This window comes from Pelophylax lessonae, assembly GCF_965119305.1.
Source record: "Pelophylax lessonae genome assembly, chromosome: 5".
Lineage (NCBI taxonomy): Eukaryota > Metazoa > Chordata > Amphibia > Anura > Ranidae > Pelophylax > Pelophylax lessonae.
In genome coordinates this window covers 386,697,264-386,722,928 of record NC_138772.1, presented here as the reverse complement: position 1 = coordinate 386,722,928, position 25,665 = coordinate 386,697,264, and the positions used below count along the sequence as shown (strand labels likewise).

Below are 25,665 nucleotides of genomic sequence, written 5' to 3'. Positions count from 1 at the left end.
ACCGACTTGGAAAACAACTTTATGCATGACGCCTGAGCATTTTTTAATGCTGTAAAACCACACTTTCAGGAACACTGGTTTATCAGTAATACAGGTGTCAAGCAGGTAATACCCTCAGTCAATCTATCTAAAGACAGATGTTTCTCAAGCCTGCCCCCATATATCTAATAGTAAATTGAAGTCTTTTAGTATTGTATTTTCAGCTTCAGGAGATTCACAGTCAGGGTAGAAGAAATGTCTAACTGCCTCTTCTGTTAATAATGATTTACATATCTGCCGATGGCACTTGCAGTACGATTTTGAGAAACTGTTGCCAGAGGATGGGTGAAATTAAAAAGTATCTTTGCTCTTTTCCACTTTCATTTATCAGCTAAAAAACATGCTTCTCCATAGAAAAAAAAAAAAGAAAAATTACTTATGCACATGGCTGTCTGTCTTTAGACTTCTCTAGAATTAGCCTGTCAAGGAATGCAAACCTAATGTGCAGTTGTAGCAAGTAACGTTGTCTCTACCACAAGCTGATGTCTAAGTAGATTTGAAAATGAAAGGGGTTATTATAAAGTGATTGCAGCATGGAGAGGTATGTCATTTTAACGGGAGACATTTTTTTTCTGGTAAGCAGTTGTTTTGTTTTACATCATTTCTATTTATTGTCTGGATGTGGCTGTGAAGAAGTAATAAAATTGGCTGAGAATGTTTAATCTGCGAGGCTTCATAAAGTGCCTGGAAGAAAGTGGATCATTTTGTGAATGATAGAATTTGTTTTCTGTGCTAAGGAATGTAGAACAGAACTAAACTTGCAGGTGTTTCATCAACCTTCGGGTCAGAGACACAGGTACCCATTATCTGTAATTGCGCTATTATGAAAGGAGTGCGTAGTTGGGCCTTGAAATCCTGGATTTCGGTGTGCTTTTAGTTGCAGAACATATTCCAATCTGTAGAATGGAATTAAGGATGTTTAAGGAATAAAATACGAAATATTTCTCAAACTAGACTTTCTAGTTTCAAGTTTCTTTTCAAATGGTATTACACTTATATATATATTTCAATTCTTTATTTAAGAAGATAACAGATGGATATACAACAGTTTGATAATTTTACAGGTTTAAAAGTATCAGCTTACACAGAAGTCAGTAAATATACAATCTACTGTAAGTATACATTGTATATAGTCACTGAGTAACCTTGTTTGTACAAACCCAACCCAACCCAATTCCAGAAAAGTTGGGACACTGTACAAACTGTTAGTAAAAAAAGGAATGGACTAATTTACAGATCTCATAAACCTATATTTTATTCACAATATAATATAGATAACATATCAAATGTTGAAGTGAGACATTTTGAAATGTCATGCCAAATATTGGCTCATTTTGGATTTCATGAGAGCTGCACATTCCAAAAAACTTGGGAAAGGTAGCAATAAGCAACTTATTAGGTCAATTGGCAACATGATTGGATATAAAAAGAGTAATGATTAAGCACACAGTCAGTGTGTGAAACGCGTCTACCTTGTCACGATTGTCATATTTGGATGTCCAGTCAATAAACCTGGATTTTGACTCAACCTGGAGTGCTGCCAATTCCTTTTCTTTTATAAAAAGAGCCTCTTAGAGTGGCAGTGTCTCTCAGAAGTCAAGATGGACAGAGGATCACCAATTCCCCCAATGCTGTGGCGAAAAATAGTGAAGCAATATCAGAAAGGAGTTTCTCAGAGAAAAATTGCAAAGAGTTTGAAGTTATCATCACCTACAGTGCATAGTATCCAAAGAGTCAGAGAATCTGGAAAAACCTCTGTGCATAAGGGTGAAGGCCGGAAAACCATACTGGATGCCTGTGATCTTCAGGTCCTTAGACGTTACTGCATCACATACAGGAATGCTACTGTAATGGAAATTACAACATGGGCTCAGGAATGCTTCCAGAAAACATTGTCGGTGAATACAATCCACCATGCCATTCGCCATTGCCAGCTAAAACTCTATAGGCCAAAAAAGGAGCCATATCTAAACATGATCCAGAAGCGCAGGCGTTTTCTCTGGGCCAAGGCTCATTTAAAATGGACTGTGGCAAAGTGGATAACTGTGCTGTGGTCAGACGAATCAACATTTGAAGTTCTTTTTGGAAAACTGGGACGCCATGTCACCCGGACTAAAGAGGACAAGGACAACCCAAGTTGTTATCAGCGCTCAGTTCAGAAGCCTGCATCTCTTAAGGTATGGGATTGCATGAGTGCATGTGGCATGGGCAGCTTACACATCTGGAAAGGCACCATCAGTGCTGAAAGGTCTATCCAAGTTCTAGAAAAACATATGCTCCCATCCAGACGTCGTCTCTTTCAGGAAAGACCTTGCATTTTCCAACATGACAATGCCAGACCACATACTGCATCAATTACAACATCATGGCTGCGTAGAAGAAGGATTTGGGTAGTGAAATGGCCAGCCTGCAGTCCAGATCTTTCACCCATAGAAAACGTTTGGTAGTGGTAAACATGGCCTTGTCCCAACTTTTTTGAGATGTGTTAATGTCATGAAGTTTAAAATCAACTTATTTTTCCCTTAAAATGATACATTTTCTCAGTTTAAACATTTGATATGTCATCTATGTTGTATTCTGAATAAAGTATTGAAATTTGAAACTTCCACATCATTGCATTCTGTTTTTATTCACAATTTGTACAGTGTCCCAACTTTTTTGGAATCGGGTTTGTAGACACAGACACATGTGTACAGTGCTATAAAATCATTGCCTTGTGTTGCAACTGTTCTTGTTTTTCTTTTATCAGGACAGGAAAACAATGAGGATTTGGGAGGGGGGAGGAAATAGAGGAAGGAATAGGGAGAATAGTATATAGGTCCACCAAAGAAGGGGACAGCGGGGGAAAGAGGAAAAAAAAAAAGGAAAGGAGTGCAGATTAGGGTAGGGAAGGGTGTACCCTTATCTCTCAAGAACATCTTCAGTGTGCTTTGTCTGCCGGAGGGAGGTTGTTGCTGAAGAGTTAATAGACTTGGTGTTTGTGGTTTTCTGGTTGAGTTGAGATAATGCATTTTTTAAAAGGAAACCAAGCTGTCAAGTGCAAAAGTATTTTTTTCCCAGAATTCCGAATGCTGTATGGTAAAGTTCTTCACATGCCAGATTTCAATAATTCTGGTGTATTATTGTATCTTAGTGGACAGTGTGTTTTTATTTCCACATTGACGGTATACCTGTCTTAGCTGCTATCAAGACATGTCGGATTTTTGGTAGTGGTTTTACACTTTATAATTTTCCCAAGGGCTGTAAAGTGCGGAAGAGGGACACTTTGTTTATGTCTCTGCAAAGCAGCACAGTGCATTGACATGTGGTGCCCTCCATACATGCTGAATTTTTCCTCTCTGCACATAACACCAGCATTGTGGTAGGAATGGGGCATTTAGAAAGCAATTATATTCTATGTGCCCTAGTTGTTAGATGCATTTGTCTAGTGCAGAAAAACCTAGGTCACCGCATATAGTGTGAATGAGCCCTAAACCATCACAGACTTTAAAACCCTCAGCCTCCTTCTTCCTGAGGACCGTCATCACAGTTAAAGATACTTTAATGATCTATGCCCTCAAGTGGGTTTTTCGGGTTAATCAAATGCCTGTCCAACACTCCGGGCTAGGACAGGCTCCATAGCATGCCAGGTTACTGTTAAGTTGCGTTTGCAGTATATCTTTGACTGTCACAGATTTGCCATGTTGAAAAATCAGTAAAGAGGTGGCCTTGCACTTCTCAACTTAATTATTTCCTCATGTCATTGTGGGTAAGGTGCCCAAATGTTTCTATCGGTCTCTCCCAAATGTTTGCTGGAGAAGCCAAGGTTCAGAGGGAAATATGACTCACTTCTGTCTACATGCCCTCACATAAAAGGATTCTGGGAGGTTATACTGAATATTTATCATAAGTTGATAGATACTCACATACCATCAAGCCCTCAAATACTTGTTTTATACACGATACCTGGATTTATTAAATTAGCTAAATGAAATGTTCTCCATCATTTTTTGATGGTAGTGAGAGCTGTCATTCCCCATCATTGGAGATCCCCACGGATTCCAACCAAAATTGAATGGGCTCTAGAACTGGATACTGTTATGAATCAGGAGCATTTGCTTGCCGCAGTACATGATAGATTAGATCAGGGGTGGGGAACCTTTTTTCTGCCGAGGGCCATTTGGGTATTTTTAAAATCATTTGGGGCCCGTACAAAATTATCAACTTAAAAATGTGCCTGTTATATTTGGTCAAACATTTAATTCACTCACCCCTAATGTGATGGCTGCAACTGCTTCTCTTTGGTGAGGTGTGTGATGTTAGCTTGTATTGATGATGTTGCTACTAGCAACTGGTTTTCCAGGTTTGGCCCCCATCAATGCAGAGTGATGAGTGCCCCCACATATCAATGCAGAGTGATGAGTGCCCCCACATATCAATGCAGAGTGATGAGTGCCCCCACATATCAATGCAGAGTGATGAGTGCCCCCCATATCAATGCAGAGCAGGGTTCTTCAGTACTTATCCGGTGCGGGCGCTCTCATACGAAGTCACGCCTCCTGGACCGACTCCTATGATAGACGTCACCACTGTGCTGTCTATCATAGGTAGGAGGCGTGACTTTGTATGACAGCGGCTACGCCAGGTAAGCAGAGGAACCCACTCTATGTGTAATCAGGAGGCGCTTCCCCTCCCCTTCCCCTCCGGAGGCATCCCAATGGCAGGGCCGGATCAGATGGCTTCGGGGGCCGCATACGGCCCACAGGCCATAGGTTCCCCACCCCTGGATTAGATAAACACACTATTACATTGGCTGCTTGGAGTATATTGCATAGCTTTCATGAGTTTCAGGATGCGACTCTCACTTAGGCTGGTGTCCACAGTGGGGAAAGAGTGGAATAAGTACCCCCTGTGGTGTCTGCTGTTTGGCAGAAGTTTATTGAAACATTAAAATGTTAACGTGTAAAATGTAGTACCGGACGTTTAAAATGGAGTACCGGTTCACTTTAAATTTTTGCAAATGCCACAGGATTTATTAAGCTATTTTACCATCACCTCTGTTACTCTCCCTCATGATCAATTGCCTTTGTAAAACAGTTGCTTTGTTAGCTAGGATTCTGTAAGCAGCCTTACTGCTTAGTATATTACACTGGCTGCATGACATGTGGTGACTGATGCCTACATTATTATGTTGTATGGCAGCGTTGTGTAGTAAGCAACATTGCCAGGACTTATAAATGTGCTCATTTGTATATAATTACATCCATTTGGTGGACCACACAGAAAATAAAGGCTTTCAGTAGGGAGGCACAGCGGCCAGCCAGTTTAACTTTGGAAAGATGACTGTCCAGGTTTGTTTTGAAAGGAAGCAAGTCATTAACCATTTGGTCATTGTCAGAGAAAGGGCAACTGCCAAGTCCCTGTCATTAAATCTTTGTCTTGGAACCAAATAAAAGATTTCAAGTACATGAGGAATGCAAAAATGCAAAATGTCCCTCGTTTGCATATTTATGTCTCAGTACACAAAGTAAAGAGGAGCGAAAGGCCTGCAGCAGGGTCTTTTATTTCTAAGCCAGGTTTTGATTATCATTGGCAGTATCCTCAAATTACACCTTAAATGTCTTAGAGAAACTGAAATTGAGTTTCAGGGGAAAAAAGCATCATGACTGTAATAGGAGCTAAACACTAAATTCAAAAGGAATGAACTATGAATTCTACCAGCAATGGAAATTGATTCTATCAGTCAGTTCCTGAAGCATACAGCAAGTGAACAAGAAGTGAGAATCACTGATTAAATAGGATTCAGAAGTGCCACAGGCTAAATATGGGCCAGTTACTCCCTCAGGTCAGAGCTGCACCTGTCAGGCTTCATTGCGTGATACCCAGCGTACGCTGGCAGGAGAAGAGCACTGGTGTATGTCGAGTGCTATAGGCGCAGTCTGGGGAATTGATAGGCATTACCTGACTTAACTTCAGACGTGACAAACATTGCACTCGGCAAGGAAGCAATCTACCTCTCTCCTCATGAATCAGCAGACCTAGAGTGACTCGGCTGACCCCATGATTCATGCTAGTGGGACTGATCATAAATGGTGATAATTCTGTGGGAGACACTGCTACTTTATCAAGTAAACTGGGACACACTAAAAACAGCTTTGTAACCTTTGAGAAAAGTTAAAGGAGATAGAATTGTATTCCTCACAGCCCTGTCACCATCCATAGAAAGTTAACTTTCTATATATTTCACCGACATTGCCTTACAAATTACAACTATAGGTACTTTGTGTCAGGATTGGGTTATTTTTCTTTCCTGTAGAATATTTATTTCAAGTGTATGTAAATCCATTAGTAGGGAAAGGTTAGAACCTTTGTCAAATTTTTACTGTTTTTCAAAAAGATTACAGAAACAGTCAGCAACGTCTTCACTTCACATCTCCATACATGCACTTTGCTATTCATAACACTAATCACAAAAGACCTTTGTGTTTAGACATTTTGCATTAAGCCGGCCATAGACCACTGGCTGAAGGAAAGAAAATCTCTTGACTGTGTTGATGGCGGAATCCCTCCAGGTGGGAGAACACAGTGATTACTCAGAGCATCTATAATAGCCACTAGCAGTAATCGCATATAAAATCTGACAGGCCCATACATGGTTTGAATTTCGCCCAGTCCCTGCTGCACCGGCCAAGATTCGAACCGTCTATGGTCAGCTAAAGAGCAACAAAAGTGGAAGAACTAAATGTGTTACTTATGGCATCAAAATGCATGTTTTCCTTTAGCATCACTAAATAAAATGAAAGCTGTAGTTAGAGAATTGAGGCTATTATGCCCATTTTCAAATCTTATACATTTCAGTTGTGTAAGGATATTTAAAGTGGTAAAGCCAAAATACAAATCTTAATAAATTGCAGCTTACCCATCAATAAATGTGGTGGCTGCATTTGTTTTCTTTTTTGGCCGCATTTTACTTTATTTTCACCTGGTGATCCAGCCAGCTACACACTTTTTTTCTTAGAGTATCTTCACCCTGGATGGAGGAGCAGTGGACACCTTTGGTCAGCAGCACTGTCAATCTGGGGAGAGGATAGTGTTAGACTTGAGTTAGGTCGGCCATTGACGATTCAAATCTTGGCTGGTTCAGCAGGAACTGGCTGAGATTTAAAACATGTATGGGCAGGCTGAATGTACCTAGTTAATCGATCGATCAACTTAGGTACAACTAGCCTGCCGGATTTTTGCTTGTGATTATTGCTAGTGGCTGGCTCCTCCCTTCTGCGGGGGGAAAACACTGACTCGGCAGGAGGGATTCCCCTGTCAACACTGTCTATGGCTGCAGGAAATACATTTTCTCCGTGTATGGGCTGATTAAGGAATTAAAGCTGAAATCCAGCAAATACATTTTAAAGATGAATTTCAGGTATAGATATTTTTACATAGTTAGTCAAGCTTGGACTAGTGTAATTGTTTCTATACTATAAGATTCCAAAAAGTGTAGCGCTTGTGTATTACATGACAATCATATAGTAATCATCCAATAGGTGAAACAAACATATACTGTAAAAAATGAATCAAAGTGGTTATGTAGTGTCCATAATAAAAGTCCATAAAGTGCAATTCCAGTGACAATTAAAAAATCCTCTGTAGATAATGTTTCCTGGTGCAACAATAAGAAAATACAAACTAACACTGCACTGCTGTGAGGAGGTGATTTCCTTTTTCTTTTTTACACTGTTTGCTGTTCCAATGAAGTTTATAGTAAAAGAAATGTTTTCAACTGTCATGAATGGGTTACATTCATGACAGCTGTGATTGATCAAATGTAATCTGACATTATCTACAGCTAAAAGCATGGTACAGTGTGCTGTGATTGGCCCAGGTATCATGTGATCGCTGTGGGCCAAACACAGCATAGGAAACAGCTTTGCTGACATTATGATCATGTAATTGCATTGTGATCACATGATCACTGGGCCCTGAGTACCAGGACCCACAATCTAATGTTTCTGGTGGACACAGCAATTGCAGAAGGACACAGCAATTGATGCGTGCCCCTAACCTGGAGCAGGGCGAAAGGTGTACATGTACATGATCTGGCCTGCTTGTGCCGCCTTGCCGTCGGCAAGTGGTTAGGTTACAGAGTTAATGTTTGTTAGCTAATTCATAAATTGCATTATCACTAATATTCTTCAATGTATGAAATACATTTCCAATAACTTCTGGCAATATAAAAATCATTATGCAACATTTTATGTATCTATGTGGTTATATATGGTGCCTGCTTTTCATTAAATCATATGGCAAAGCTTACACTTTACCAACGTATGTGCTTTTGTTCCATTTTTTCATAGATCCCATGCATGGTCCACGGAAACTGCAAGTGGTCGACATACAGTCCAGACAAATAACCATTTGCTGGGAGCCATTTGGATACAATGTCACACGCTGTCACAGTTACAATCTGACCATTCTGTACAGGTACCAGGTTGGAGGACAGGAACAAGTCAGAGAGGAAGTGAGCTGGGATGCAGACAACTCCCACCCCCAGCACACCATCACTAGTCTGACTCCATTCACCAATGTCAGCGTCAAGCTGGTGCTTATGAATCAGGAGGGAAAGAAGGAAAGTCAGGAACTCATAGTACAAACTGATGAAGATGGTAAGTTCTCCTAGATGGAATAACTGCATGGAGGCCCTTTCCTGCAATTAGGCAAGGTGAAAATCTTGTTGCAGTCTGCACTTTTTGAGGAGGTTATTAAATGAAGATTGTATCTTGTGTAAAGGCTCCTGCCATCCTTATCTTGCCGATTCCTTTGCACCTGAATGGAAAACACACCAATAAAATACCTCAATCAATGTAGACCTTCTTCCAGTGTGTACAAGGGCCCGTATAAATATACTGGGGATAGGAGGAGCTTGTTCAATGGGGTATAGTGTTGCCCACTGTCTTATATAGTGGCAGAATACATGAGACTGAATGTACTTACTGTATATGCATATATTAAATGGTAACTGCACTGCATCTAAGCACCAAAAACAATTTTTTTTCATTTTCAATTTTCAGAGCAAACTTAACCATCCCTCCATATCTCCATACTTTATTTTGCATAAAAATTACTTTGAAAAGAGCCCCCTAGCTTTTTTGGCTGTGGTCATCTTGAGTAAGGGCAGAGGATTCATGTAGCATTTAATTCACAGAATCTATCTTTTAGCTCAGGCATGCTGGCAGGGTGGTGGGTTTAGCTGAGAAAACCCCTCCTCACCTCCTGAAGACTCCTGGGATGTATAACATCATTTGCCTAGGCCTGGAAACCAGGAAGTTACTGACAAAAATGTAAAATAAAAATGTTTAAACAAATAAATATGATATACTTTGCAGCTGTATTTATTTAATAATAACAAAAGTGCAGCGCTAAAATTTAAATCATCATGAATGCAATAAAAAAAAGCTCATCCAACGGAATGAGAAACATAGAAAAAAGAAAAAATATAAAGAGTGACTAAAGCCCCAAAGAATAAGTGAATAGTGAAAGTCCAAAAAAACGCTGAATGCAAAGTAAATAATGTGATATCAATTCTTCCTTCCTATGACAACCAGGGAATGTGTAGAGTGGGGACACCACAGTGCACAAGTGCAGGGAGCAGCTTACCAGAGCGCCGTGGCTACTCAAATAAATGAGAAAGCCTTGCCAAGCACAAATAGTCACAAAGATCTTAGGGACTCCAAGGAACCATGGGTAACACTGTGGAATGGTTAATTCCTCAAGGTAGTTCCGTGATGGTCAGATGAATGTACAGCGGACAGGAGCCCAGAGTCAGAGCGGCTGTACAGCGACTCGGGGAGGATCATATTTTTCTTGCTTGAAGTGAAGGAGTTAAATGATTTCCTAAGTAAGGAAGTGTAGAATTGCACTATACAAAGTTATTTACGGGATTACACTATGGTCTTCTGTATATTCCTTTCCATACATTCATCTGACCGTCACGGAGCTACCTTGAGGAATTAACCATTCCACGGCGCTACCCATGGTTCCTTGGAGTCCCTAAGATCTTTGTGACTATTTGTGCTTGGCGAGGCTTTCTCATTTATTTGAGTAGCCACGGCGCTCTGGTAAGCTGCTCCCTGCACTTGTGCACTGTGGTGTCCCCACTCTACACATTCCCTGGTTGTCACAGGAAGGAAGCATTGATATCACATTATTTCCTTTGGATTCAGCGTTTTTATGGACTTTCACTATTCACTTATTCTTTGGGACTTTAGTCACTCTTTACATTTTTTCTTTTTTCTATGTTTCTCATTCTGTTGGATGAGCTTTTTGTTATTGCATTCATGATGATTTAAATTTTAGTGCTGCACTTTTGTTATTATTATTGTATTTTAGGTCACTGTCTGTAGATCTTGTGCCAGCTGCTTTTTTGTGGTTCACACATAACTTTCACAATTGTTCATTATTGTTTACCGCAGAAATACCCCCCCCCCCCCTTTTTATAGCTGTATCTATTTATCAATGCTAGCAGCACAAGGAATAAAAATAGTCAATGTTGATTAAGAGAATGAAGTTCCACTTTCAGAAAGCAATGCATCAATACTTAAAACCTAGCATTAATAGAATTCAGTCGATTTTATAAGCTGTAGTAGGTGGGGGGGGGGGGGGGAGAAAATGTTTTCTTTGACAAACTGTTAAAAAATTAAAGTGTAAAGGCATGTTTCTAAGTTTTGGATATGGGATGGGATTTTGGAGTGGGGACAGATTATACCCCTGGTTATGTTTTTTTTCTGTCCATCTGTTTGTTAAGATTTACCCCTTTATTTGTCCAGTAACCATTGTCACTGGCAAATAAAGAGTCCCAGAGTTGTCACCAGAACAAGAAGAGAGGGAAAATCCCCAAATTGAGATACCTATTCATATGAAAATGCTCTAAAATAGATAACAAAGATATAGGTGGAGGAAAGAGGCTAGAGCAGTGTCATGTCATCCCCACAAAAAATGTTTAGAACAAAAGCACAAAAAGTCCCATTGGGGTTTGAGCGAGGCATACACATAAAGAAAGTACCAGAGTAGCAGTTATAGAAATAGGTAAAACAATACAAAATTTATTTATAAACCTATAGGGTGAAAAGAGTGAGTAGAAACAATCACTCTAGACAATAAAAATGTATAAATGACACAACAGTGCAAAATATAGTGCTAACAATCTAGAACAATTGCTATACAGTTCTCATGAGTAGACGAGCATACTGATAATTGTTCAACTGGACATCCCAATGTCCAGTTGAACAATTATCAGTATGCTTGTCTACTCATGAGAACTGTATAGCAATTGTTCTAGACTGTTTGCACTATATTTTGCACTGTTGTGTCAACCCCAATGGGACTTTTTGTGCTTTTGTTCTAAACTCTCTAAAATAGCACAGGAAGTTGGGAGAAATTGCTGCAGCGAAGCACAGATAGCAAAAAATAATCTCATAGGGGTTTTAATCCTTCCCTACTTTACGTAAAAAAAAAAAAAAAAATGTACATACACTTTAAGCATCAGAATAGATCCCTTTGTGCAAATGTTTGTCTGTCTTTTTCATGGTTTAACCTTTTTGCTGCTTTTATTACCCTCAGTAAGCCTTTGTCCTTGGAATTTCCTTCAGCTATAAGTTCAAGGTCTCTTCAGCAACCATGATCTTATAGCAGATTATGGTCCCCTAGACTTTGTGGAATAAACTTAAAGTTGTGATCAGTGGTTGACATTCATCAAAAATGTGCTACTGCGGCCTGCTCTGTGTACTGTGTGATCCTCCTCAATCTGTTTCCTGCCTGTGGCTGACCTTCCCATTCTGCGGCCACAATATGCTACCTTCTATGCCAGCTGTGTGCCCTCTGATACCTGCTACTCTCCCCTAACCTGTACAATCAGTGACAGCGGGTCCACTCCAGTGTTTCTTGATTCCTTAAGTCCATAAGACAGTAACTCCTGACCACCAAATCTCTACTCTCTACACGCCATTTTCAGAATCAGAGAATAAAAAAGTAATTATGGAATTACCTCTTCATAAAGCCTCAGGAACCAATGGGTTGAGAGTGCATATTACAAAACATGTGCAGGCATGCTCCCCCCATCTGTGTAGAAGTTTTAATCAGAAAGGAGAATTATCTCGGGTTGGAAGCACTTATTGTCACAATCCCTAAAGCGGGCAAATTCCCAGACCACCCAACCATCTATTATCCTCCTAAATGCCAAAACTAAAATATACACTAAGCTCCTGGCAAACCGATTATCAGACATCTTTGTGCATCCATACCAAGTGGGATTTGTTGTTGGTTACCAGGCCTCTGATGAGACCAGAAAATTTATAGACCTAATGTAATTGGCTAAACACCAATGGAACACCCTCTCTGCTTCTCTCTTTAGATGCAGAGAAAGCATTTGATACAATTTTAGAATAGCTGATAGTACACATCAGGGATGTCCCTGAACCCCTATCTTTTTTGCCCTAGTCATGGAACTGCTTCTGGAGTTTATTTTCCCTAGACTTTCAAGTGTCAATGTTGGAAGCACAGAGCATAAAACTGGTCTTTATGACAATGATGTTCTGATATCGTAAATTAATTCTTTACAATCCTTATCTGCAATCCTTATCTATTTTATAGGGAAAGATTTGCGACCTTTCCCTATAAAAGAATAACTACGCCTAAAGGCCCGTACACACGTAGCGATTGTCGGCCGTAAATATTCGGCCACCGACCGATCTTGTTAGTATGATGCTTCCGACAACCGACTGCGACTTTTCGGCCGAACAGAATCTGGTGTGCAGGCATTAAAATTTTTGTTGGCCAACACCAGAACGGCCGATTGTTTGCCAGTCAGTACAGAATTTGGCCGACAAACAGCAGATGAGCAAGACTGGGCATGCTCAGAGAAGAAAAAACACACGGAAAGTTAACCATCACATGACATCACTTCTGCAGTCGGCTGTTGTTGGCCGACAAAATTCGTGTGCAGTCTTTAGCACTTTTCAACCGACAGGACAGCACCGGACAAAAGACGGGCGATCGTTCGGCCGACATTCGGTACGTGTGTATGGGGCTTTAGCCTAGTACCACACTAGTAGTTTGCTTTCGTTCAACCCAGCAGGGCTGAACGAAAAAAAACTGACAGCCCCGAAGCCCCATGCAATGTTAGTACAGAGATCTCCCCTGCTGTGCTATTGTGTTCTGGCAGCGTGACGCCCCCCGTCAGAACACTTCAGTCAACACTCTCAGCCATTGGATGAGAGCACTGATCGGGAGCTTATCGGCAGACCTTTTTCAGTTCATTGACAAAACCTGGCCAAATGGTTGGCTTCTGACGGGCCAGCTGCAGTACACACGGGCCGAATGTTTCTATTGAATGCCTGATCCATGTGTATTAGTCTTAAGTAGTTCTATGCTCGCTATTTGTTTGGACCCCATCATTAAAGCACAAATATCTCAGGCAGTCTCTTTCTCATGCATGCCAATGTCCTTCCTGACGTATTTGGGAATACAATTGACATCACCTAGCAATGATCTCTTTTGCATTAACTACATTGCCTTAGTGATGAAACTTAAAACTCCATGTAAAGACCTGCATTTCACACAAGCCTCCTGGGTAGGCCATATAGTCCTAAGTTTATCTTACTTAACAGACAATATATGTTTAGAACATTATTACTTCAAGTATTACCATCATACCTACATAATCTCCAAACCATCGTCAACTCTTTTACACTGGGAAGCATAAACCATGTGTTGCCAGGTGCTGGTCTACAGAAACATGAAGAAAGAGACATTTCCTTCTTTGCAATCAGTTTACTTTCACTTTCTACTGTTATGCTGCATGTTGTGTTGGACTATCCCCTCCAGTCAGCAGAGGGGGAACTATAACAAGGAAAGCCTATGAATTCCTATGCAGAATGTTGAGGATCATGGGATTTGAAGTCCAGGAAGTAAGCCATATTGTGGAGCGTATGGACCTTTTGCACTATAATTTCCAAGAGACACTGGGGCAAGGAGGAGGAGTGGGGCTGCTTTTCTGAGACTGTTTAGCTAGACTCTCTTTCTTGGTGCTGAGGGAACCAATGAGAGCACATCTACTGCATACTGATCAGACCTCTGAGAAGCCAGACCAGCGGAGACACCCGAGGCAGCACAGCATAGACCACATCGATCGCATCTGCACCGTGGCCACAGGGAGACCAGAGCACCCTCTACTTCTCATCTCTGAATCTTAAGAGGAATTTTGTTGAGACACTGAGTGGCCCCCCCTTTCTGCATCAAAATTTCACAGCTGTATCGCAAGGGTTGGTAGGAGGGCTCTGCTCATTATTTACACTGCTAGTAGGAAATTAGTTACTGGAGGCAAGACATTAACGATACTGAACCTATACTGCACCTTTGATGCATTTTTACTGCACCTATTCTCAATTCTGTTTTATCAAAATTGTGGTTAAGTGCACCAATGCTTCTTAAAGGACCCAAACGATGGCGGGGAGAAGAACAGCATAAAGCACTGCCCTTGCCGTAAAACCATCCTACAAGTCCCCTTTCTTCCCTTCTCTCCTTTACTTGCATTTCTTTGGACAGTGCACATCTTTCCGTCTAGGCCTAGCATGGTCGCCATTAATGCACTTTGGCAGTATAATTCCTGTGTTCAGTAAACTTTTTTACTGCACACTGCTGCTCTTTAGGTGACTTTGCTACTGTTTATTCTTAACTGGACACCAAATGCCATCTTATGCCTAGTCCTAATGACTAATCACCCTGTATGCTATTTGTGTCATTACCATTAATAATCAATTTTTATGCTTACTTTGTTACCAACCATATCAAGTGACAATATATTAAGTTTGCCTTTACTAACTGGTTCAGTGCCTGTTTTCTCTGATATTGTACTATTAAAGGGTACCAAGTATTACTTTCTGTGGTTTTCTGTGATAGTGCATGCTTTGTACACTGAAACTAGTGTGTCAAAGGGGCTGAAGCTCTTAAAGAGGCCAAGGCAAAGAACAGAGTACCCATGCTATCCAGCCACTACTACGGGGGTAGATAAACACACCGATTTGCAGTTCTGTTCTGTGTTTCCCCACAGGTATGAGAGCATTGGATGTTTTTAAATTTTGAATACCTGCAACTTTGTTGTTCTCTATCTTCTCTTTAAACCCTATTTTGACAGCCCTGGAACCCAACGTAAGGGAATTTCAGCTCTCTACCAACCTATTCAAGCCAGAAGTCCAGCGTAAACTCCCAACAATGGAATACTGGGAAATGGAACTTGATGTTTCTATTTCTTTAAAACAACGAAGTGCTGTAATCAGATGACCATTTAAGATTTCAAAGTGTATATCCCTCTAAAAATCAGTGCAGAATTTGCTGCACAGGTGTTAATTTGTACCTCAAAAAGCTTGTAGCAATTTTCCCTAACCAATCTCCTCTTTGTTGGAGAGAATGTGGACACACTGGAACTTTGAAACACATTTGTTTGACTATGCCCCACCTTAATAACTTTTGGAAAAATGTTTGGATTATTCACCTCTGTCACTTGTACTCCTGATCCAAAACGTACTCTATTGGGCATAGGGACCGGTGGCCTACTGAGTTACAAACCTTCATAACCCATGTCTTCATAGCAGCTAGACTATCAGTAGTGAGATAATGGAAAAGGAAGAAAATCTCCTCCTGTCAATAATTCTTCAAATATCCAATTAGCAACACCACATACCAATTAATGTTCCGCAATGCTAATCTGACCAGGATGAAAATTTGGTGACCTTGGAGCCCATGGCTTATTGATAGCAGATGTACCACCCTGACCTGAAATATTTTATGAATAAAGCCCACTCCATCACCCTCTGAAACACTGAAACCCTAAATCTTCATAGACCACTGTAGAAAATGCAAGACCTCTGTTATAGTTACTGTTTTATTACCAGACGGTTCTTTTTCATTATTCTTTCTGGGTAATTGTTATAGAGTGTAATGTCACCTGTTGACAATTCTTTTTTAGCCTGGATTTCCATAAATAAGAACTACAGTACTGAATTCCTTTTACAACATTATTTTTTTTTTAATATATGTACCATTTATTTTGATGTAAATTGATTTTTTTTTCTAAACCCAAATAAGAATTAAAGCATTTAAAAAAACTATTCTGCATCATATTTCAATGCAGAAGTTCAGAGCATTCAAATCAGATAAACTATATTAAATTATTGGAACTCTTTATTTCCTATAAAGATGAATGTCCATTGTAACACTATATTTGACAGATGCTGTCACAGTCACTGAATGCTGAATTTTCTGTTATGGCCCTTAAGTCAAGCCTATAGCAGAGCTCTGGCAGGGACTTCAGTGACCACTAAGAGCCAAAATAAATTAGACATCAAATACTTTCTGATAAAAACACCTGCTTGACTCTTTTGTCATCCATACTTTTTAGATATACTAAAATTGAATTTTTCTAAAGTGCAGATGCCATAATGTAAAAATCGGTTTTGGAATGTCTGTAGTAAACCAATGATGTATATACAATAGTATATCAGAAAAGAACAGTACTTGTCTGCATTAATGTGTGTACTGGTAATATTCAGATGCAGTGTGTTCATAATTTATTACAAAGCTGTGCATCCATGTGGATATATATTTCAGCATAGCAGTACTCTGTTTTCTTTAAAGAATATAAAGTAGTTCAAGCATTTGCCTGCAATAACTGAGCCTCCCTAATCAACAACTGCTGATATAAAATCTGCATATGTAAGCGGAAACACAGTTTTATTCTAAATATTAACCAAACATTATGTAAAACTGTATTACTTTTGTTTGCATATCAAAAAACTTACATTTTCAGTAAACCATACAGTGATTAACAGAATACATAAAAAACGAGAGGGCGCAAAGGCCTGGTGTATTACCCGATAATAAAGTTTATTAAATAAAAATAAGCCAAAAACATACTCACGAGATGGCCGAAGGACAAAAGTGTTGTATATGTAATGCCAAAGTGGGAAGAGGTTGGGATATGGAAATGCATCATCAAGGCCTGCACATCACTCAGACTAAGTGATGAACAGGTCATGATGACACATCTTCACATCCCAACCTCTTCCCACTTTGGCTTGTGTGCATCTTGTGAGTATATTTTTGGCTTGTTTTAACTCAATAAACTTTTTTTTATCAGGTAATACACCAGGCATTTTTCTGTATTCTGTTTTTCAGTAGCAAGATTCCCCAAATCGGAGGAGAGCTGCATTGGTGAAACACACCTGTGTAACACAAGATGCTGAGGAGCTTTCTATATTGATGTACTTGGCCTCTACAACATTAGCTCTACTGTATCAATTTTTGGTTTAACCTTTTTCACAAAATAGTGATATTTTAGTTGTAAGTAAAGCCTGAGGAGCTTTGTTAGCCCTTTGTTTCTTTTATATCTTGTATAAACCAACATTAAGACCTCCATATCATAACATCCAACTTGGGTCCTGAATTTTTTATTGTTCCGCCAAACTTTTCTTATTCCACCTCCTCCTGTTTAATTTTCTGTATCAGAATATTGAGCACAAAGTTCTCACTGGTAGTGTCCTAATGAATTGTCTGGCGGTATATCTCTCCAGTGTCTACCAACAACAGAAATATCAATATTTTATGAGGCGATGTTTAAATATTATTTCTTTTTACCTTAGCTATAGTATTCTTTGCTACAAATAATGATGGGTCATATTGAAGTTATGATGGATGTGATGCACTGTTATAAACACACAATGCTGTTTTTCTCTTTTTACTAGTACCGGGTGCTGTACCTTTAGAATCAATCCAAAGCAGCACATTTGAGGAGAAGATATTTCTGCAGTGGAGGGAGCCTGCTCAAACATATGGCATCATTACTTTATATGAGGTATGATATTGTCTTATTACTGTGTATTTCACTATGCCTTGCAATATATTGTCTTATTTTTAGTATACTTGGTAAACTTAAAGTGGTTGTAAACCCTTACATAATATAGTCACTGTAGTGACTGGCCTGATACAAAGAGATGAAATTCTACTATATAAGTTGTACCAGTTTATCTGCATGTCTCTGTCTATCTGTACAGTCCAACTTTTCCTTTTTGTTTTTACACATATACAATTGGACGTGAAAGGATGGTAATATAGGAAACATTACCAAAGTGCGCTAAACAAATAATGAACCAATTATTCAAAAATACATGGATGGTGTCCGGGTTGATACCAAAAACATATGCATTCAATCCAAACAAAGTGCAAAAACTATAAAAAAGTCTTTGTTTTCAAACTGGAGTGAAGGTGAGGGAGTGTTGGGAGGTGGGTGGGGCCTCGTCCCAAAAAAATGTGATCCAGAGTGGTTCTCAGTGACCTGATATACACATGTGGACACCCAGTGTTAGGAGTGGACTCTTACCACAATGTGGAGAGATGTGAGCATGTGCTATGTGGTGTCCGGAAGTCCCAACTGATCAAGCTGGCAGGGATGGCTCTCGGAATGGACCGGAACAATCAGCTGCTTCCAAAGTGGGGAGGGATCTGTAGGCTTCCAAGCAGGGGGAGATGCCAAGACAGAACAAACCCAGAGAAAAGAAGAGGACTATAGTGCATTACCTTCGACTTTATTTATGAACTAGAGCTCCAATCCCAGAAGCCGACTTGTTAGTGGAAACGCGTCGGGGGGAGCCAGCCGTGCTGTCATAGGTCCCGGTTTGTACTGCAGACATCCGCGACCGCCCTGTATTTGCTGTCTGTTCGTCTGGATTGTGTAAGTGTCTCTTCATTCAGTTCATAAATAAAGTCGAAGGTAATGCACTATAGTCCTCTTCTTTTCTCTGGGTTTGTTCTGTCTTGGCATCTCCCCCTGCTTGGAAGCCTACAGATCCCTCCCCACTTTGGAAGCAGCTGATTGTTCCGGTCCATTCCGAGAGCCATCCCTGCCAGCTTGATCAGTTGGGACTTCCGGACACAACATAGCACATGCTCACATCTCTCCACATTGTGGTAAGAGTCCACTCCTAACACTGGGTGTCCACATGTGTATATCAGGTCACTGAGAACCACTCTGGATCACATTTTTTTGGGACGAGGCCCCACCCACCTCCCAACACTCCCTCACCTTCACTCCAATTTGAAAACAAAGACTTTTTTATAGTTTTTGCACTTTGTTTGGATTGAATGCATATGTTTTTGGTGTCAACCCGGACACCATCCATGTATTTTTGAATAATTGGTTCATTATTTGTTTAGCGCAATTTGGTAATGTTTCCTATATTACCATCCTTTCACGTCTAATTTATATTTCAGTGCTGCTTTCACTTCACCTTTCATTATTTTAGGTTCGCGCACCTATTTTCTTTCACACATATACAATTGTGGATGATGGCCACATGTGTCACAGGTATCTTTACAACTATTTAGTAAGACCACCCTGTATATTATTGCTGTGCTTAATTTGCCATTTTGAAATATTTTGTTACATTGATTTGCATCTTCAATCTCAGGCTCCGGCAGGCTGTCATTGTAACTCTCTGCCTGTACCTCGTATGGGCAGGAAGTTACTGAATGACAAGAAGCGTCAATGAACTATCTAGTGTGCTCATGAGTGCTCTGGTAGTTCATTGAGAACTACAAGCTGTCAGCCTCAATTGCTGAAGGTAGTTGTAGTTCCCCCATTCATAGAACTCTGTGAATGAATGACGCGACTGGGTGGACGGAGCCCCGCATGACCGCATTATATTGTGATAGCAGGTGCAAAGAGCAGATCCCTGTCCTTCTGCCACAACAGGAACTTGGGTGGGTTTGGGGGCTGCTAAGTTAGTAACATGTTACCTGTTACACCATAAATATGGGTGTAACAGGTAACATGTTACTAAAGGTGAATGTACTGTATTTTTTAACCGTGTCTAAGCTGTATTGAAGACAAAGGGTAGATACACCTAAATTTATTTGATTTGTCATATGTTTCTTTTGTTTATGCACCTTGAGGTTTTTTAACCACTTAAGCCCCGGAAGACTCACCATATTAAATCTCCGCTACCTTTGTAAAAACAAAACCCAATATATGGAATGAACCAGAAAGAGGGGAAATACTCCATATACCAAAAGGCACATAGAGATCGCATATGTTAAGCCGTGACTCCGGGGGAGACAGCGCCATCTTGTGGTGCCCCAAGTTCAGAGCAGCCCAAGCACAAGGAGGTCTCAAAAAGCACATACATATACAAAAATAATACAACAAAATGACACACATAGAAACGTTTAAAATGCTACACAATAAAATGAATTAGTATGTTAAAAAACATTTAAACTCTTATGCATAAAAATATCCATTAATAGCACAGCAAACAAAGAAAAATAAAAAGAGAAAATATAGGAAAAATAAGGGGCAATCTAGGAATTACTGATATGGGCATTTAAATCCCATTCAATATTCAGGCCCAGGGGGGTATAGGATTTGAGTCTATAAATCCAGCTCATTTTGAGTTTGGAAACCCCTCTTGTTAAATCACTTCCCCTCCAATATCCTGAAAATTTGTCAATACCCTTTTGGATGTTTTTTTTTCCTTTCTCTTCTCACTGTGTGGTTCTCCCCTTCCTTCCTTCCGGTCTGAGCATTGGTTCCGGTCGTGTGGAGCGCATACCTCACTTCCGGCTGCTCAGTTCCGGTGGGCGGCTCTCTCCTCCACTATTGAAGGCATTGGTGCACCCTGTAGCCACACCCCATGACGACGTCCAATCGGACGAAACGTATGTCGGGTGGCGTGCTGGGTAGCGCGTGCCGGAATCCCTGGAGGAGACAGGACGGCCATAGGTTTGGTGGTCCACTGACAGAACGCCCTATAGATATCTGGAGGTCTCTATGCTCAATACTACATGTGAGATACATCATGATGTTTGTGAGTACCATACCTCTTTTTAGAATAAAGCATTTTTAAACAGTCTATGCTATGAGATGTTCCTTCTCTCTCTGCATATTGCATTCTACTGTGAGCATATCAGGAACACACTGGAGAAGCCTTCACCTACCACTGGTTATGCGCAATTTTTGATCTCTGTCATGGGGATCAACAGCTTCTGGTAAGAAGTTAGAATTACTGGTGTTGGAGTGCTGTCTGGTGGCGGTTTTCTATCCTAGAAATCACTTTTTGAATGAGGAGTTGGATTCATATGGACTGTCATCATATTGCTTTATTCACATCTTTAAGTGGGACTGTCATGACCAAGGGTTTTTAGCGCTACAGTTTTGCTTTTATATATATATATTGTTTATCTATAAACATTTATTTATAAACATTTAAGTAAAAAAAAAAAAAAGACGAGAATTCAGATATAATTTCAATAGAATGGAATGTGTGTGGTGAAGCATTTTACTGGGTAGACCTGGCACAACGCTCTCAACTTCATGTGTAAGTCATTGAATGCTTTGGAACACATTATTATAGATCTCATCTGTAACATATATTCACATTTACTTTTGCCTTGTATAGAAAGCTGAAGTAATGCCAGTAAACACATTATGGAGACAGATCTGAGTTGATTGTTCAGGAACAATGACATTGAAATAGTATAATGGTCACTTTCATTGCATTTCACCTGTGTTTCTTTCCATGAAGCCTATTATAAGAGAAAGAAGCAGGTGTAATTTCAAATGTAAGCTACTGTTTATTGGGATGCAAATTCTACACAATTATACACTGCAAGGCCTCTAAAAACCTTTTTCGGTCTTACAAAGGACCTTTACTTGAGTACATTGTAGGCTACAGACATACCTTTCAAAAGAGGGGACTTTTAAGGTATCATTATATCAAAAATATAATCTAATGTTAGTCAAGCATTTAAAATATTTTATTCATATTCAAATTATTATAGAAACATTATAAAATCACACATGATTAAGTGCCGTACCAAGAATCCACTTTTTCATTGTAGAAGAGTCTCAATAGGGTCAATGTTTCTCTAACATATTAAAACGAAAGACTTGGGTCATATACAATATATCAACGAATTCACCTCATTAATATACTTTATTTTATATTTCAGTTTATAAACCAATTATTGGATTAAATTAATAGATATAATGTGTATGAGCCAAGCAGTAGGTTTAGTATGTTAGGATGGATATTGCGCCTATTGAGACTCTTCTACAATAAAAAAGTAGTTATTATTGTTGTTGTTATTAAGTTATTAATAACTGTTATTAATAATTGTTATTAAGTAGTATTAATAGTATTATATATATTAATTTTTATATATTATTATATTATATTATTATATTACAGTATATTATATTATATTATTATAATTGTAATATTATTATTATATATAAGTATTAATAATAAGTTATTAATAATCGTTATTAAGTAGTTGTTATTGGTACATAATCTTGTCAAGTGTAATTTTAATAATTTTTTTCATGTAAAAGTCTTTAGAGTTTTGAACAAGGTTATTTTGTGAATATATATTATTACATTGGTACCGTAAAAATCCATTTATTTGAATGGTATGTTTGTACTTTATTTTAACTGGGGATGTGGTACGGTTATTATATACCAGTCAAATAATATATTATAATTGGAATTTGAGAACATTATAAACTGGCTAAATGGAACTCCATGGCTAAGTTGTCATGCTGTAATCATTGTAAGGCCGCACCTACTGTATTTAGCTGTTGTTTTCTCTATGTGTGTGCAGAGAATGGCACTCAAATGCTAACCTCATGCCAAGTCTAAAGGTAGACATAGATGATCCATGTGTGACCACTGCTGCTCAACAGAAGTCGAACCATCAATTGACTTCTGTTGAGTGAACCTGATACCAAATAAATGCGCTTGATCAGCAGCTGCAGCCTATGGCTGCAGAGTTGATAATTGTATTCTGACAGCAGATAAGTCCCCCATTGTCAGAATACAATAGTGCAGTGGGAAGGTAAGAGAGGTGGATGGGGGAATCAGTTCACTTTTTCCTTCAGCCCGCTGATGTTTGGCCAGCTTTAGAATCAAAGTAAACATGAAGTAGCAGGTTTGATGCTTGCGTTTTGTTAACTGTTGTTTTCGCAGTTCAAGTTGCATGTGATATGAGTGTCTACTCACCTTGAAGGCTTACATTCACCTTTACATTCTTGAACCAACCATTTTATTAGGTACACCTGTTCAATTGCTTGGTAACACAAATTGCTAATCACCAAAAGTGGACAATAGAAGATTGGAAAAACGTTGCCTGGACTGATGAATCTGAATTTCAGCTTCGACATTCAGGTGGTAGGGTCAGAATTTGATGTTAATATCATGAAAGCATGGATCCACCCTGCCTTGTATCAATGGTTCAGGCTGGTGGTGGTGGTATAATGGTGGGGGGGATATTTTCTTGGCACACTTTGGGCCCCTTAGTACCAAATGAGCATTGTTTAAATGCCACGGCCTATCTGAGTATTGTTGCTGACCATGTCCATCCTTTTATGACTACAGTGTACCCATCTTCTGATGGCTCCTTCCAGCAGGATAATGCACAATGTCACAAAGCTCGAGTCATCTCACCACTGGTTTCTTGAAAATTACAATGAGGTCAATGTACTCCAATGGCCTCCACACTCACCAGATCTCAATCCAATAGATCACCTTTGGATGTGGTGGAATGGGAGACTCGCATCATGGATGTGCAGCTGACAAATCTGCAGCAACTGCGTAATGCTATCATGTCAATATGGCAATATGGACCAAAATCTCCAAGGAATGTTTCCAACACCTTGTTGCATCTATGCCACAAAGAATGAAGGCAGTTCTGAAGGCAAAAAGGAGTCCAACTAGGTACTAGCAAGGTGTACCTAATAAAGTGGCCGGTTCATTTTATTCTATTTGCTAACCTAAACAATTGTATTTGTTTTCAAAAAACCATAGTGTGTACTGTATTTTACACTGTTGTTTTAGATGCCTTTCTCTTGTTAATAATAAGTTCCTGAGTAGGAAAAAAAAATTAAAATATTTCTGTTCTTTTTAGGTTTCTATTATTTTGACACTTTTTGTTTTTTGATTGAGGCCTGTGTGCAATAACAGAACTACGAGCACACGTAGCTGTGGATACCTTGTCAGAAGCTGCAATGTAGATTGACATTCTCATGGTGGGGGTGATTAAAGCCTGGCAATGCCAAATGTCTATGGGTGCTTGGCAGGTGGCAGATTGTTTATACCCCTGCCAGGCATGTAAGTTAAGTTATGTAATACTTGCAGCAAGTAGAATAGCTCCACTTACTTTTTGCACTCAAGCTACACCTACCTATCACTTTCTATTGTTTCATCTAATGGGGAGGAGACCAGTTTCAAGCAGATTTATTTGCGACACAACACATTGCTTTCGGATGTTCTTCTGCATCCAACACACTGGGGGAGATGTACTAAAACTGGAACACACAGAATCTGGTGCAGCTGTGCATAGCTCTCAATTAGCTTCTATTGTCAGCTTGTTTAACTAGGCCAGTTGCATACGGGCGTAAGAATTTACTGATGTTCAAACTTAAGCCTCGTACACATGGTCCGAAATTCCGACAACAGATTGTCCTTTTTTTTTTTGCATGCTAGTCGCATATTGAACATGAAGAGTTGACTAAAGTAACAAAAAATCTAAAAGTAAATCAAAAGTAAAAAAAAAAAAAAAAATTGGAAATGATGTCACGTGTTGTAGTGTATTTGTATGATATTTTTGAACTGTGCTGATTAACCACTTAAGCCCCGGAAGATTTTACCCCCTTCCTGACCAGGGCCTATTTTGCGATTCGGCATTGCGTGACTTTAACGGACAATTGCGCGGTCGTGCGACGCTGTACCTAAATGAATTTGGCGTCCTGTTTTTCCCACAAACAGAGCTCTGGTGGTATTTGATCACCTGTGCGATTTTTTGATCATGCGCTATAAACAAAAAAAGAGCGTCAATTTTGCAAAAATAACAATATTTTTCACATTTTTTTATATGAAATTCCCCCCCCCCCCAAAAAAATGTAAAAATCACAATTTTTTAACATTTTAGGCCAATTTTTCTTTTACCATATGTTTGGTAAAAAAAAATCGCAAAAAGCGTATTTTGATTGGTTTGCGCAAAAATTATTGCGTTTACTAACAAAGGGAAAGATTTTTGTCATTTTTGTTGTTTTTTTTTAACACGTAATAGTGGCGATCTGTGATTTTTTTTTTGCGGGACTGCGACATTGGGGCGGACAGATCGGACCCTTGACTGACATTTTTGACACTTTTGGGGTTACCAGTGACATTACTGCAGTAATCAGTGCTATACATATGCACTGTTACTGTAAAAATGACACTGGCAGTGAAGGAGTTAACTGTATTGGAGAGGGAGGAGTTAAGTGTGTCCTAGGGGCGTGTTTCTAACTGTGATTGGCTGTGGCTTGATGTGTAAGAACAGTGATCAACGGTCCTACATAGTAGAACCGTTTGATCACCATTCATACACAGGGGAGACTGACAGGCGGCTTTGTTTACTCTACTCCTTTCTCCCGCTGTCACGGACGATCCCGAGTGCCCGGCGGACATCGGGTCCGCCGGGCACACGCGCGGGGAGGTCCGTGACCGCGCGGAAGCGCGCATCCGGCGACGCGCGCTCGCTCCCAAAACCCTTACATGCTAGCGACGT

General features: G+C 39.7%; 1 protein-coding gene across 9 annotated transcripts in view; it reads left to right on the top strand.

Annotated features, from left to right (window-relative positions):
* The window catches only part of PTPRM (protein tyrosine phosphatase receptor type M), a 974,793-nt gene that overhangs the window by 504,820 nt on the left and 444,308 nt on the right, over positions 1-25,665 (top strand). For all 9 annotated transcript variants that reach the window (XM_082259726.1, XM_082259728.1, XM_082259725.1 and 6 more), the window contains exons 8-9: positions 8,370-8,678; positions 17,808-17,917. In XM_082259726.1, the coding sequence (XP_082115852.1) occupies positions 8,370-8,678; positions 17,808-17,917 (419 nt within the window). The remainder of the gene's footprint in view (positions 1-8,369; positions 8,679-17,807; positions 17,918-25,665) is intronic.